The sequence below is a fragment of the Thamnophis sirtalis genome, unplaced genomic scaffold (assembly GCF_051295495.1).
Source record: "Thamnophis sirtalis isolate CommonGarterSnake01/CBP01778 unplaced genomic scaffold, rThaSir2_p1.2 scaffold_8, whole genome shotgun sequence".
NCBI lineage: Eukaryota > Metazoa > Chordata > Lepidosauria > Squamata > Natricidae > Thamnophis > Thamnophis sirtalis.
In genome coordinates this window covers 31,943,807-31,960,822 of record NW_028261388.1, presented here as the reverse complement: position 1 = coordinate 31,960,822, position 17,016 = coordinate 31,943,807, and the positions used below count along the sequence as shown (strand labels likewise).

The 17,016-nt window shown below is 34.9% G+C and overlaps 1 protein-coding gene across 1 annotated transcript in view; it reads left to right on the top strand.

Annotated features, from left to right (window-relative positions):
* Positions 1-17,016, top strand: part of ABI3BP (ABI family member 3 binding protein) — a 144,446-nt gene that overhangs the window by 111,460 nt on the left and 15,970 nt on the right. The window contains exons 63-71 of the mRNA XM_087721379.1: positions 721-795; positions 2,707-2,763; positions 3,440-3,514; positions 8,030-8,137; positions 9,059-9,166; positions 9,717-9,845; positions 11,238-11,303; positions 12,885-13,097; positions 16,055-16,163. Coding sequence (XP_087577505.1) covers positions 721-795; positions 2,707-2,763; positions 3,440-3,514; positions 8,030-8,137; positions 9,059-9,166; positions 9,717-9,845; positions 11,238-11,303; positions 12,885-13,097; positions 16,055-16,163 — 940 coding nt within the window. The remainder of the gene's footprint in view (positions 1-720; positions 796-2,706; positions 2,764-3,439; positions 3,515-8,029; positions 8,138-9,058; positions 9,167-9,716; positions 9,846-11,237; positions 11,304-12,884; positions 13,098-16,054; positions 16,164-17,016) is intronic.

The following is a 17,016-nucleotide window of genomic DNA, read 5'->3' as shown; positions in this document are numbered from 1 at the left end:
ATGACCATGATTGAAATGTGCACACAACTATTACATCCAAAATTATTAAGAAGTACCTTTGTAGTTACTGTAAAAACATAATCACAAGCTCAAACGTGCACTAGTTTTCAGTACTTCTATATCATCTTTTACCAATCCTATTTCATGTTCAGAATACCTGACATAACAATCATTGGTCTCTTTTGTAAGACCTGTTAGATCTCTTGGCTTCCTGTGGCATTCTTAACCATGGATTACCAGGTTTGAGCTTGCTTGGACCAGAATGATTGATCAAATTATTCATAACCTTACTAAATCCCAGTTACACTGTTATGCTTAGCTTGAAAATGCCCGAGAAGCTACATCAAGCAAAAAATGCAACTGTCCTTGTTGATTTATATTGGGTACAGGAGCTGTTACCAGTAGACTTCTGGGTCTGGTTTACTACTTCTAAATTCCTTTATCACTTGGGTCTTAATTGCTCTCAGGATCACTCATTTTTACGTGGATTCTACTCAGTATGCTAAATAATATCTTTTTTTCTATCTTTCTTATTCAAGATATTGTTTCTTAGTTTAACTATTTCTCCTTAACACTGATTATATATCATTGCACTGTTTCAAGTCAGCTACCAGAAATACGTGGAATCATCTGTTTTTATCTAATGGTTTTAAGTCATGTACCCTTATCTGAATAAAACACAAGGCATGATTTCTAATGAATATCTCACTCCTTTTCCAGATCCAAAAGAAACACGACTTATTCCTTCAAAACCCAAACCATCTGACAAACAAGAAAGAAACAAGACTAAACCTGGTAATTGCATTTTGATAAAATTTATATAGATGGGATTTTTGAAACTGCTATTAGTGTTTGGAAATCTAACTGATGCAATATCTTGAAATATTTAAACTTATTTTAGTTATCCATAATGGCTCATAACAAAGCTATATGAAAAGTTTTTTTTTTCAAAAGAGCCAATCTGTTAAGTATTATTGGTATAATACTTGCTAGTGCATTTTTATATAATATATCACCATCAGTAGTAATATTACATTTCAAAGTCAAATTTTAATATGTTATTCTCTTTTTCTCTCACACACACCACACCACAAACACAATTGCTGTTTTCTAAATTTGAAACATGGCTTCATGAAAAAGTGATTGAGGAAAGTTTGGCTTCTCTATTTGCACAAAGAATTGTGTTTTATTTTTATTTTTATTTTGCCCGTTGTCTGTTCCTATTTACTTTATTGGTAATAGGGCAACCAAATCATAATGGAAGGAAAAGAAAGGGATAGAGGAAAAATGAATAATAACTTTTTATTCATCTCATATTTCTTCTTCTCAAACTAAATAATAATAAATGATAGGCTGGGAGGACTCTTTATGTATTATTTCTATTAAAATAACTGCTCAGCAATCCAAAGTATATTATGTCTCTTAGAAAGCAAGGAGAGCAGACTTTCTAGGACACCATTCCCATCAGGCTTAATCAATGTGACCATTGATCATGGTTTATTGGATTAGAAGTGAACAACATCTAGACAATCAGAGATCAAATAATCAAACAATTGCACCTACCAAGCTTCAGAATTTTTGGGCTAGCAGCAGGAACTTTAATTCCTTTTTATTTGCAAAAAGAATTCCCATAAGGAATGTCTGAATGTAATCTGTTCTTTTAGCTTTGGTTTGGCTTATTACTAGCATTTATTTTGCCCTCTGAAAGATAAGATTTTGGCAATAATTGGGATTAACAGTTAGTTATTAATATATTTTGGTTTGTTTGCTGTAGGGTTTTAGCTATTCAAACTACTAAAAATGCAGCCAATACCACAGAGCCAAAACAACATTGGCAATGTAAAGCATACAAATCTTTAAAAAGGATACTATGTGGTGATAACAAAGTTTATGGTGGGATGTAGACAAAATCACACTGAAAACTATGGCAAATGGATATGAATGAAGTATAGACAAGACAAGTCTTATTAAGACATAAACATTTGAGTTAATCTTTCTCAAACCTTCTTTGGTGCTAAAAGAAAATTAAGAATGACCTCCAGAGAATTTTCCAATATCGCCATAAACTGTTCTTTGAACAGAATAAAAGGATACTAGGAATACATTCAGTTATGAATATTAATACGATAAGTAGATGGCAATGTATTAGGATGCTTTTTTCTTACAATAATATTGCTTGTTATTCAATTTCCAAATCTGGCTCACAAAACTACCCAACTGTGGCTGTGACTTTGCTTTTGTTCCCTGTATTTTAACTGCAGCATACCCAGAATCAATTCAGCTTCACTATCATGTTTCCAATTGTTCCAAGATATTTGAGTGATTTATTTATCTGTACTTTGAAGTTAACTGGAATGAGCATTTAATTCACTTAAATTTCATGCAGACTTATGAATCAGTGTGTATGTGTGGGGTGTGTGCACATATGTGCATGCATGTAAATATACAACATAAATTCTCCACCTGTATAGAAACTTAGGTGGAAACTTAGGTGAAAACTTACATGACTATACAGAATACTATGTCAAACAGATTTCTGAATCAGAAATCTTATTAATTCTAAATTTCCCGATGTCAAAAAATTAATCTTCCTAGAATACATGTAAGATTGCTTTGATGGTCTAGTACTTTCTATTTTGAAAGTCATAATATTCTATTTAAAAACAACACTGGGTACACTTAACATGTTTAATTATTTTGTTTTAGCTTCATCTAAACTGAACAACAAAGTGACAGTCACCAAAACTCCACGTTTGAGAAAAGGTATAGCCCTCAAAATAGGAAACCCATTCTACTAAAATCAATTCAGAACCATAATCTAGCTGATGAGTTTATTACCTTTGATTATTAAAAGCAAAGCTCTGTCTGGTCCTTGAAATACTGAACCATACTTTGGATTAATAGAAGAGAATATTTGTAACCTAAGGTTGAACTGTGTGGTCCTTGGTGCTACTTCCAGCTTCAATCACATATGTAATGTCCTGCTTGTTTTCTTACTTTCAGTCTCTTCGAAAATATTCAGTGTGATTCTTGCCCATGAACAGTTGTTCATATTTAGAATAGCATTAGAATAATAGAGTTGGAAGGGACCTTGTAGGTCATCTTGTCCAATTTGCTTTAGTATATAATACTGCATACTATTTTCCCACCAAAGCCTCTCTAAATTGCATATTGTCCTCTGCTTTTTGTCAAAACATTACATACCAGTCAGTGTTTTGCTGTTGCGGATTACAAAGTTAAGCTGTATCTCAGTATGCTTACCTTTCCTCTTTTATTAACTGGAGCTAGCTAAGATGCAACTTTTGGATAGCTAATTTGGTGGAGTAGTTAAAACCAGTGAACTTGAATGAGTAAAACTGGAATTTTAATAACTATAGTGAAAATAAATATATCATTGTCTCCAGTCAGTTCCTAATATCTTTGACATTCCTTTTTTCAGTTGTCCACAGAACAACACCAGCCCCTCCTAAAATTAGAACACCAGGAAGACCGTCCAGGACTAAAAAACCAAGAGGTAACAGTTAAATATTATTCCTCATATTGTTGAAATGTTTAGTAGCGGCACCTTTACTTTGTTGCAGATATGTCAAATGGTATACCTTGTGGTCCTTTGCTTATCTCTGTAGACAGATAAATAGAAAACAATAATATAATTGTGAAATAATTAGTTTTAGTTCTACAACCAAATGCCAGGAAATAAAACCATTGAGTAGACATGTATTTAATGCTCTGTTAATGCTTATTTTACATTAAGAAAGTAGCAATAGCTGCAAATAAAGAGATATAATTTGAACCATAATTAACCTTTATCCCTGACAGATTCTAACGGTGATTATTCAAGTATAAACATGTCCTAACTTTTGGATGTGCCATAATTACTTCCATATACATTTTGGGATGGAGGGCAAGAAAAAATGTAGTGGTTCTGACACTTTAATTGCAGCCTGAAAAGTGAAACACCACCAAAGACTACAGAGCGAATATAAACAATCTGCTTGCTTATTGAAAATATTTGTCAAATAAATTGAGTTAAGTAAGACAAATTTGGATTTTAAAAGTTTAGATTGAAAGAAAATCAAAGTATATAGGCTCTGAAATATAAAACTATTTCTGTTTCATAGTAGATTTTTATACTTCCCTACTAATCCTTAAATCAAAATAAATGTTGTATTAAATAAAGAGGCAACAAATATTGTGTCTTTGTACAGAACAGTTCATAATAATGAAAGAGCCGAGGTGGCGCAGTGGTTAAATGCAGCACTGCAGACTACTTCAGCTGACTGCAGTTCTGCAGTTCGGCTGTTCAAATCTCACCGGCTCAGGGTTGACTCAGCCTTCCATCCTTCCGAGGTGGGTAAAATGAGGACCCGGATTGTTGTTGGGGGCAATATGCTGACTCTGTAAACTGCTTAGAGAGGGCTGAAAGCCCTATGAAGCGGTATATAAGTCTAACTGCTATTGCTATTGCTATAATTTATGTTCTATATATTTAACATAAAAGAGACAGTTTGGTTGGTATGTATGTATGTATGTATGTATGTATGTATGTATGTATAATATATACACATACACACACACACAAACAAATAAACAAAATAATTTGGGTAAAAAAGTGAAAGACCCTCAAATATTTCCTTATAATGCAAGAATATATTTAAGGACTAATCTTTCTTTTCATCCCATTATTTGCAGACTGTTCACTAATTTAAAAAAAAACACCCTATATTTTGATATTTCATCTCTTTTTCAAGCCTTAAAAGAAAACTAGCATCATATCATACATAGTTTATGTTTATTGATCAAAAAGATAAAATTCTATAGTATTCATGTATAGCATCCTAAATTATATTAAAAATGCAAATATAAATAAATAAATAAATAAAATAAAAATAAAACATCGGATTGTGTACTATTTAATGAACTCTATTTCTGTGCTCTCTTGCCTACTATTGTGGACAATTCAATTATATTATCACATTTTCTATAAAATGTATGCCTAGAGGAATAGCCAGACCCTTTTCTTTTAGATGATGTGGCTATTTCTTTCTGGCATTTAGTCTGACATTTGGTCTTTTAAAAAAATACATTCTTGACTAATGAACAGAGTCAATTCCAAGTTAATAGGAACTTGGGTAAAGTATCTTTGGCCATGAATTCCCATCTGTCAAAGCAACCTAATTGTTTACCTGGCTTTAATGTCCACACTTCAAAAGCAGTAGACGATTTGGTTGGACATTTAAATGTTCCAAATATCCATGACCAAATACAACTGCTCAGGAAAAAAAAACTAAAGGGAGTTTGAAGCAGCACCAATAGTAGACTCTGCCAGGGACTTCAGGTTCTGAGAATGGCCGAAAGATGCCAGTTGGTGATGTATCTATGGCAACGAAAGCTTGTCTGTGTAAGATTTTCCATTTTAGATCATTTTTCAATTGTCAGACAAAACATTTCCCTTTTTTTTGTACTGGTTTTTGGAATTTTAAAACATCCTGTGGGCTGTCTTGCAAAACTGTTGAGTTGGGGTTGCCCCAGGAAATATAAGCAAATACAAAACTGAAGAATGTTTGGAATAGATACACACAAATTGAAACAATGTAGGTTGCAGCACTCAGAATTTTTACGTTTTTAAAAAAGCTTCTTAGGCACTTTAACTTACAAGCTGGATACCTGTGCTTCGCGATGAAACTATGTGATCGGGCTATGCAGGAGAAATTTGATTCACAATTCGTTGACTCAGTGGTAGTCAGTGATTGAAACACATAAGGGAATATCGCTTCCACCGCCTTGAGTCCGGAGCAGTTCCATAGGTGGAAGATGTAGACATTTTGATGAAGTACCAACATTTAGTACTGTAAGGAGCCCCAGATCACTCCTGAGTGAAGGAGTGGAACGTCTGCCAGTTTGAACTGAGGTAACGGAATGTGAGGCAACTGGCAGCTGGAACAGAGTTCTTTTCAGGTAGGGAGGGAGACTAGAATTCCTTAGTATCAGAGCGTGTTAATTACTGTATAAGAAATACTAATGATCTGATGGCCATTATGAAAATCCTTTCTTAGTGAGCACTTAGAAGCCAAGAGGAACATATGTGCCAAATTTCAAGTTTGGAGGTTTTATGGTTCTGGAGATTTCGTGGGGAGTGAGTGGTATTTGGCTTTTATATATATAGATTTATATTGGCTACCCAGTGGATTATGAGCAGCATACAAAACTAGAAAAAAACACCCCTGTAAACAGCTAAAAGCATTAAATCAGACAATCCTAACCAATCTGCCCTAATAAACAACAAAATCAATAAAACAAATTAAAGGGCTATTAAAAAAATAACAAACCTCAAACTTGGCTTGGCACCAAAGCCAGCTTTTAAAGGATTATATAAACAGTTTTGGGAAGTGTATAGGTATTAGAAGATGTCTATTTTTTACACTGCCACTTATGCCATACAATGCTAAACTAGGACAGATATTGTAAGACTATAAATATATATACTGGTATGCATAAAAATTTCCACTTGGTGAAAAATGTTCAGTCTATGTCAAGGGTGGGATTGAAAAATGTTAGCAACTGGTTCGGTTGCTGGGTGGGCGTGGCCATGGGGTCATGGCCTAGTCAGTTTCCTGTGGGCAGGGATAGTGTTTTTGTCCTCCCCAGGCTCTGGAGGTTTTCTTTGAGTTTCTGGGAGGGCAAAAATGGCCTACCCTGGGCTCCGGAGGACCTCTGAAGGCCATAAACGGGCCCTTTTCTGGATTTCTGGTAAGCCCATTTTTCACCCTTGCAGAGCCTCGGGGCACATACCTGGCATCTAAAACAGGTTGCGTGGACACTCCTGGGAGGGGCAGGATGGCGGTGTCAGACAGTCCTTGCAACTACCGGTTTAGTGAACCAGATTAAAAATAACATCCAGTTTGTCCGAACTGGTTTGAACCAGCTGAATCCCACCCCTGGTCTATGATCCTGAGAGCCTAAAATACACATGTTCCTTCATGTGAAAACAGATATGGTCTTCCTCCTACAAGATACAATCTTACATATGTGCTGCATGGAAGAGCTTTTCTAAGTTTGGTTCACTTAGCTCTTTTGAAAGGATGTATGATAATATCTTCAAAGCTGAATGCATCTGTTCTCATGAGATCAGTGAGATTGAGCAGGCCAATGGGTTATTGTGTTGCCTCTTTTACTATGATCTTTGCATGGACTAGTAATTCCTCCAAAACAAAAAGGGTGGAAAGAATCCTCATCCTATTCTTAGAACAGTGCTCCATGATTACAAAGAAGGTTGCAGCTGTTTTCTGTCAGTTTTGGTGGCACTGTATGTTGCAATTATTGGAAATGATGCATGTTCAGTTACAGTAAAATTATATGTTTATGAATAAGATTTACTTTGATTATGTTTCTACTGATTTTGTGACAGTTTTGAAATATTTAACATTATTGTTCTTTTTTTGTATTTTGTTTCTGAAATTCTTATAATTGATTGGAATACGTTATAACTGATCGTTAAACTAAGTGAGATAAGTAAATCTCTGTTCTCCAAAAATTACCTTAAAAGTTATGTAGCATTTCACCCACCATTCCTTTCACAGTCTTTATGTGGGCTCTGCTATATATACAGATTGCTATTTAATATGAGGATTAGTCAGAAGATCAGGAGGGACATGATCTTTGTATAGCTTGCTTTTACTGAGAACTGAATCAGAACATTTGGCCCTTGAGTTAAATGTTGTCTCTAAGTGGCTTGACCAGCCCCTTTATGAGCCTCGAATTAAAAGCACAGGAAGATTCAAATAATTCAGAAACAGAGGAGGAGTACAAAAAGAGTATGGTGTTATGCATAAGAGAACCCATGATGAATCAGGTCAAAGGCCAGTAAAGTTCAGCTTTCTATTGTCATATTGGTCTATAAGAATCCAACCTTTAAGATACAAGTAGACTAGTACTCACTTTCTCAACAATTTGCCTGTTTAGTGAGATAACACATAGCTGTCATGGCTATTAGCTGATAATATTTTTAATCTTTATTTTTAATTCTAAGATGAGAAATTAACAAATGAAGATGTTACAAAGCCGCTCCCTCCAAGCTCTAGTACTAAGTCCAGTATATCAGTGGATTCCACAGTTGCAAGAAAAAAACCAGATCCAGGTAAAATGTGTTCACTATGCATTATATAGCATTTTCCCTGATCTGCATCAGTTTAATTCTGATTAGATTCATTATATTGCGTATAATGATTAATAATAATAATAGAATAACAGAGAGAATAATCAAGAAATTTGGTTGTATTCAAACTTCCCCTGCCAAGCAGAATCTTGCTGAATCTTGCCATGGGTGAAAAGAATGTGATAGCAGTGTCTTGCTTTTGGCTTCATGGAAAATAAAGCTGCTGATTTAGTTGTGATAGAGGAAAGAATGGACGATAGATGATAGATAGATAGATAGATAGATAGATAGATAGATAGATAGATAGATAGATAGATAGATAGATAGATAGATAGATAGATAATAGATAGATAGATGATAGATAGATAGATAGATAGATAGATAGATGATAGATAGATAGATAGATAGACAGACGAGAGAGAGAGAGAGAGAGAGAGAGAGAGAGAGAGAGAGAGAGAGAGAGAGATAATTGACTCTATTAAAGTTAGAAGGAATACATGGAAACAATAGTTTTATATCCTTATTAATGAGAAATTAAAGAAAAATTATTAAAGAGAAATTAAATTATGTTAATATAAACAGACTTACTACTGCAGTTACAATATCCATTTAAACAAAACAATTATAATATTTATTAATTAAATATTACAACATAGTTCTACTGAGTTTTAAAAAATAACAAAGACAAATATTTATGTACATAGGAAGATCTGAAACATCTGATTAACCAGATATGAATTGTTCATATTCAGTTCTTTCTCAGTTCATCTCAAACCATACTCCTTTTATCACTGATGCTCATGCTTTAGAAATGTGCTAAGAAGTGTAGCTATTAGCTATTTTTTGTCTTTCTGATGTGCGGTTCCTCCATTAACAGTGGTGTCTTGTAACATTATACAATAGCTACACTACCTGGTACTCCACGACCTCCTTTAGCTCCTGCCAGACCTACACCAATACGAAGAAGACCTTTACCACCCAACAATGTGACTGGTAAACCTGGCCGTTCAGGTATGTCATCCTCCTAAAAACTAAGGACAGGAACTCAGTGAGAAATTTTACAAAAATATTTACATATTACTAAATCCTTCAAAATGGATACATGAGAATGCAGATTCAAATGTACCATAAGAAAGAACGTTTCAGTCAAGTAATTACTTTAAATGTGAGCAAACAAGATCAATACAGAGTTGTACATTGTAAAGTGTTTTTTTACAATGGGAATAAATATATTTTGTATAGATCAGTTGAATTAAGCTTGTTTAGCCTTTTAATTACATACTAAGCCATATGCTAATAAATAGAAAATAAACTACAAACTGTATAGATATGGAGTACTAGAAACACCTTAATAAATACATTTATACACATTAACCCACTTATAATCAAGAATTTACATTTGGATGAAATTCGTATCTGCTTCTCTTTGTGTAAAATTACTCAAAGAGAACATTTTAATTAATCCTTTTGATTAATTAATGTCTTTTACCATTATGACATGTTTATTTTACAATAAAGCCTGTATAAATTGATTCAAATTCTCTTTTTATTTTCCAAATAGGAAATGTCTTGATGCCACGAGCATCTTCATTTCTCACAACTTCTATAGCAAAACCCACTTGGCCAAGTTCTCTTGTGAAAACAAATTCACCTAAAAAGCTACCTACAGCAGCAGCTTCTCCAAATTACAGTAAGAATGGAATATCACATTTCCAAGTTTTCTTCATGTTTTTATTAATCTCAGACTTGTAGCTAAACACATCAATTAATAGCAATTCCAATAGTTACAATACTGTTCCAAATAATAAATGCACATTTTTCTTATATTACTCTATTGCATACCATACCTTACCTCTGCGAGCCTTAGGTGTAGCTATAAGAGGAGTCCTAACAAGTTGACTGTAGGAAAGATGGGAAGTGAGACAAATTTAATATTGCAGTTACAACCATTTGCAGTTGGTCGTGAAATAGAAATAGCAATAGCACTTAGACTTATATAATACTTCACAGTGCTTTACAGCCCTCTCTAAGCGGTTTAGAGTCAGCATATTGTGTAATGCTCTGGGAAATGCAAACATGACATCCAAGACAAATATGATTTTGTTGAAATTTTAATAAACAACTAAAGAAAGAAACTAAATAACAGAAAATAGAATGTAGGAGAATTGTCATTTTTCACTCTCAAGTGCTGTTATGTGCAAGAGCTTGGTGGGGCACTTAGTAGCTACATTGCATTAGTGCATTTTCATAAATTATTTGACATTAGAGGGCAACGGTAAAGTACCCACATTTATCAAAGTAGGTAGGATGACTAAAACAATAGGGTATTTTGAAGAACATTAAATGGGTTTTTTCAAACTATGAAAATAGGTATTAAATGTGATTCAATTTCATAAACCTAAAATAGTTTTAACATACTCATGCTAAAAGAATTTGAATGCTTCATTTCTCAATGGTATCTCATATTGCTTCAATCAGTTATAGAAGCATGTTACAAAATTCCATGCTAATTCTCACTTATTTCAAAAGGACCTGTATATTGAACTAGTGACTTCAGACTCTTATATTGATTGATATAATATATGACATATAACTTAATTTACATTAATTTTACTTGACATTCTTTTCTTCTAACAGAATATTTGTCTATATATTGCTCTAGCTATTAAGATAAACAGCATGATTTAAAATAAAGGATTATATTAGTTTACTTTCAGCATTTTTAAGTGTTGCCCTTTCTACAGAGGCAACCAAACAATTAGATTGTTGAAATAATTTTCTAGGAAAAAAATCAGAAAAAACAAAACCCCTCTTTTTTGAAAATTGTAAAGAGTTATCACATCAGGAAATTACTAATTAATTTACTAATTTGATTTCTTGGATTAAGATCATCAAAGTTTCAACAATTCAAAGAAACTTTATTTTTTAAAAACTGCCAAATTTCCTAAGAAAATGTGAACAAGCATGGTCTAAGGAGAGATTTTAAAACTGAAGTATGATTAAAAGAGAGCTTTTGAACAGAAAATGTTTTTACAAGGTAGAAAATCAGGGCTTTCATTAACATTATGCTATTGTTCTGTAGATAATCCAATGTTCAGTTCTATCCCTACAACCGAGACTGATATTGCAGGCACACCAAGGTATACAGGTATGTTTAAAATTATCTCATAAGAAAAAAAATCTGTTAAGCAATATATGCTCTTTTTATTTTCCCTTTTCTAAAAATAAATTATTTTTAATAAAACTATTTATTTTGTCCCTTCTCATTTCAATTACCAGAATAGCAGCTGGTAAGTAGAATATGCGAGGCCTCTCTGTAGAACTGCCAGTGTATGCATCTCAAGGTCTGCACAGAAGAAACTTCCAACTTCATTCAGTAAACTCTGAGACATTCTGAATAACCATTGTCACTTACTGAGTGAGAACTGTTTGAGGTTTGGAGACTAAGTCACAGGATATATATCCACTTATCATTTAAGCTGCTGCTACTCTGTGCTCATGTCAGTTTGACTCTATGCTAGTTTTCTTACTAAAGAGGCCAGACATATAAAAGTGTGTGCATGTCTAGGTATACATTGCTGGGTCTTAAAAATAGCTCAAATAACCCCTACATACTTACTGGACATATACACACCCTACAACCACATGTTGCATTCCATATCTCAGCTCCTGATTCTTCATATTAGTAGTATGTCAAAAGTAACCCCAAATCTCAGTGATTCCATTAATCTCTGTTTCAGTCCTGACCAGATTTATTTCTGGTTTAACTGAAAATATTGCCTGAACCCAAGAAATTTTCAAATTTGGGTTAATAGAAACAATAGAAATATTTGACATTACATATTTCATTGCTCTTTAAACAACATATCATTCACAGATTTCAGGTCTTATTGTTGTTGCAGGATAAACTACTTTTTGTAGATCCAATTGTGATCTATATATTATTGTTTTAATCTTACATTGCATATTACACCCTTAAAGCTAACACTACAAACATTAATATACTACAGGAGAATTATTAATTTTCATTTCTAAAACTATTTTGCAATATTTGATGACAATTTTCTTTAGCAGTGTTACTTACTTATACCCAATAAAATCATTTTTTATTTTTTAAATTAAAATGTTACTACTAAATATTAAAATGATACTAAACTGTATTATTAAAATATTAGCAAGATTCAAATTAGTTTCTGTCTGTTCAACATAAACAGAAGGGGAGCAATTGAGGCTGGGCATTTTAGCTGTCTCACCTAATACATCCCGCAACCAGTGCTAACACTTTGTAGTTTGCAGATATTCTTTATTTCAGGGAACATTCTGATTGAACCAAAATATGACCAAATCATATTTTCTTATGTAAAAAGAAGAATAGGATATTTTACATACAGTAGGTGCTCTAATTTTAGTTTTAACCATTTGGAAAGTAAGCATATTTCAGGGATCTGAGGTTTCTGTTTTATACTTTAGGCAACAAATGTTTGAAGTGATAGAATACTTTCAAATATCAAACATAAAAATATTGTGTTCTTTTCTATGTTGACATCAGAGGGCAGAAAGGATTCTAATCCTCTCTGACTAAGAAGTGTATAATGAAAATATTTTGTGGAAAGCATTTCTCTCTGTGAAAAAGTACTGAAGTAATATATTGCCATCTAAAGTATAATAATATATTTTTGCTTTATCATCTCTTTTGTGCTTAGTGCAACTGTTGATCTTGTCTTTTCAGGTGACCATGTGAAATACCTTAAAAAAGAAGATGATGTACCTTGTTCTATCACAGATAGTATGCAACACTTTTCATCTGATACAGAGGACAATAGAGACATAGCTACTAGTCCCCCCAAAAAACCTCCCACAAACCTCACTGTGGTGACTGTTGAGGGATGTTCATCTTTTGTGATACTGGATTGGAAGCCACCAGAAAATGAAACTGTAACAGGTTAGCTAGATTTTTGTCTTGTCCAGGTACTGTGTAAACATACATACTTCTTCCAAGCTGTTTTGAAAAGTTGGGGACTTTTAGCAGTCTTGGGCCTCTTTTATTAAAATTCCTAATTTTTCTAGATCCCTGATTTCTATTCTAACTAAAATTTATATCCTAATTAATTAACAATGATCTTTAGATGTTGTTTTGATCCAGGTCACCTAAGCAGAGGCAGGCATCGATAGAGCCCTTTATTCCTCTGATTAAATGTCACAACAAACACTCCTACAGTGGCTGGTACAGCTCCACTCTACATTCCCTAGAACCCAGCCACCTTCACGTTCCCAAATAAAAGCCAGTAAACAACAAAGAAACTCCAAAGAGAAGGTGCAAGCTCACAGAGCAAGGTTCAGAATCAAGGTAGGATGGGCAAGGCCAGTCCACAGGGTAAGGCAAGCTAACAAGGCCAAAGGCAGTACACAAGGCAAAGGCAAGGCACAGGCAGAAGCATGTGTTAAGCTGTGTAAGTGTAAACCAAACAAGCAATTGTTCCTGACAAAAAAAAATCCCACCTGGCTTCTCCGTAAGTCAACCCACACCAGGTGTTTCGTGGGGCAGGGTGAGAGATGGGTTGCTCCCGGTTTGGCCCAGTTCAGCTGAACCGGTAGTGGTATTCAGGGCTGGGTCGTAGATCCAGCAACGAGCCAGGCCTGTCACACCCCCAAACTGGTTCCCTCACTGCTGCTGGGCTGCCACCATTTTGATTTTTAGTGACTGCACATTCACTGTTCATGGTAAATTGTTCTGCGCAGCACACACACGCAGCATGTGTCTGGTGCGCGGGGGTTGCAAACCAAAAGTAAAACTGGCAGCAACCCACCCTGGGCAGGGTGACCTTCTCCTGAATAGCCTCGCTTGTCTCCACTCTACTCTCCATGCCCCTGGATCAAGTGGAGCAGGCAGCTGTGCCTATCAGCACCACTGCTTGTCTGCATCTGATCATTGTCTGTGTCTGTGGCGGCAGGCAGCTCTCCATCTGGTCAACCAGCTCCCCCAATACCTGAGGGGCCTGGGACAGCATTGTTCCCAACCCTGGCTTCTCCAAACATTCCAAGACATGCCATCCCTGACTGATGGTCCCAGGTCCAATTCCTCCAAACCAGGCTCCGATGGGGCCATGACAGATGGCATTCTCTGTCCATGGCAGCTATGTCAGAATTGTCAAGTAATTCATCTATGTACTCTCAATTGACTAAAATTTTAATTAAAGTGTCCATGGTCAGTTCTTCTTGAGAGTTATTGTGTTTTTTTTAGTTATTAGTGATCTTGTTATTGTTATTCAGTAACTGATATACAGCTATATGACAGAGAGCAATCAAATATTGCTCTCTACAAAACTTAGAATTTCTGTTCACACAATATATGATCAGGAATATATTTCAACACCTTATATATATCTTGGGGGGGGAATTATGTGTTGCACCTATTTTTTAAACATTAGGCAGCTAATGATTTTTCCTGAACAGAATACAGGTAATTCTTGACTTACAACAGTTGATTTAGTGACTATTTGAAGTTACAACAGCACTGAAAAAAGTAACTTATGGGTGTTCATCACACTTACATTAGTTACAGCATCCCCATGGACATATGATCAAAATTTGGATGCTTGGCAACTGGTTCATAATTGACTGTTCAGTGTCCTGAGATCATGTGATCACCTTTTGTATTCTTCTGAGAAGCAAAGTCAATGGGGAAGTCAGATGCATTTAATGACTGTTATTAATTTAACAAATGTTTAGCACTTAACTGTGGCAAGAAAGGTTGTAAAATCGGGCAAAATTCACTTAACAACTGTATTGTTTAGCAACAGAAATTTCAGGCCAAGTTGGGGTCATACGTCGAGGATTACTTTTAATTCAACATCTCAGCTTTCATCGTTTAAATTCCAATGTCTTTTAGAAAAACCATTAGCTTTCTTCTGTTTATTTCAGATTCTGTAAATTCACAAACTATGAATTCTGTAAATTCACAAACTATGGTAAAAAAAAAATCATTCAGGATTGAAGGAAAACTAGTGTTTTCAACAAACAGTTGAACATTTGTCATTCTAAAACTCTCTAATAGTTTAGAAGTAATGAGCAATGACTGAACTTAATGTCTTTTTTATTTAAAAAAATTATTATCCCACCTTTATTAATTTTATAAATAATTCAAGGAACCAAATTATACCTAATATTCCTTTTGTCTCCTATTTTTTCCCCTCAACTCTGTGAGGTGGGTTGGGCTAAAAGAAAGTGATTGGCACAAAGTCACCCAGCCAGCTTTCATGTCTAAGGCAAGTTTAGAATTCTAAAAGACACCAACTATGATTGTTAGCAAGATTGCTATTCCTGTTGTCTTCCTGTATTCAAACCCACGGGAGACCACTATCCTGCATTCTCCTCATGAGGACCACTGTTTGGAGCATGTGGATGATCTCCTGTCTCCTCTTATCCTGAGACGTTCTGAAGAGCCATTCTAATAACTGGTTGATGTCCACTTTTATGGAGACATCTTCATTCCACCATTCCTCCCCAAAAGCCCTGTGTGAAGATATTATGGATTATGTCCATTTTGATTATAATTAAACCAAAGTCATAGGCTAAGTAAATTGGGCAGTCTGTTTTGATCACTTAATTCTGTATTTATTTCTACCATATCAATTTTTAAAAATTATGAGACATTAAATAAGGTTATTTGGAAATAAGGTTTTGATATATTATTTCAGAATTAGTCTATATTAACTACACAACTAAAGGGATTTTTTAAATTGAACTCACTGATAAAACATTCTAATTTTTTAAATAAATCTACTTTGAACTATATTTTGTTTACAGTGGGAGCATGAAGGAGCAAGATAGACACCAGATAAAGAACTTTTACAAAACTGAAATGATGTAAGTAATTGAACATGATCTTCTTATTTTCAGGATATAAAGTTGTATCAACAGAAAATGGAGGCACAGTTGGAAAAGATACATCCATTATAACCACAAATCAAACCCATTCTACAGTGGAAAATCTGAAACCTAATACAAGGTGATGTTATTAAAAGGGGTTTTATTATAATAAGTCTGAATGAACTGACAATGATTGTCGCAGTATCTGAATTTAATTCCTGTAGAGCCGAGGTGGTGCAGTGGTTAGGGTGCAGTACTGCAGGCCACTTCAGCTGACTGTTATCTGCAGTTCAGTGGTTCTAATCTCACCGGCTCAGGGTTGACTCAGCCTTCCATCCTTCCGAGGTGGGTAAAATGAGGACCCGGATTGTTGTTGGGGGCAATATGCTGACTCTGTAAACCGCTTAGAGAGGGCTGAAAGCCCTATGAAGCGGTATATAAGTCTAACTGCTATTGCTATTGCTATTGCACTAGCCTTTGTGTCCAGGGTTTAAGGATATTGATCAATTAGCTTACATCAGGAGTGTCAAACTCGATTTCATTGAGGACTGCATCAGGGTTGTTTGACCTCAGGCAGGGAAGGGGGCACTCCTGAGCTCTGTTTTTGCTGGCAAAGGCACTGCGGGCCAGTCCTTTGCTTTTTCCAGAGCAGTCCCGTGGGTCAGATCTAAGCACCCCATGGATCAGATCTGGGCCCCAGGCCTTGAGAATGACATGCCTAGCTTACATCATATAACAAAAACTCAAGACAAAACAATGGAAAGCAACTAAAAAAGAAGCCTCACTTGAGAGACTCCAAACCTAATCTTCTTTCTTTAGTTGATTTGATTTGATTTGATTTATTGCATTTCTATGCCGCCCTATTCCCAGAGGGACTCAGGGCGGCTCACAAACCAAAGTAAGGGGGGGGATACAAACAGGAGGAAAACAACGGACAAACAACTACAACAATTTAAAAACAATCAACAACCACACAATTCGAGCAGGGATGG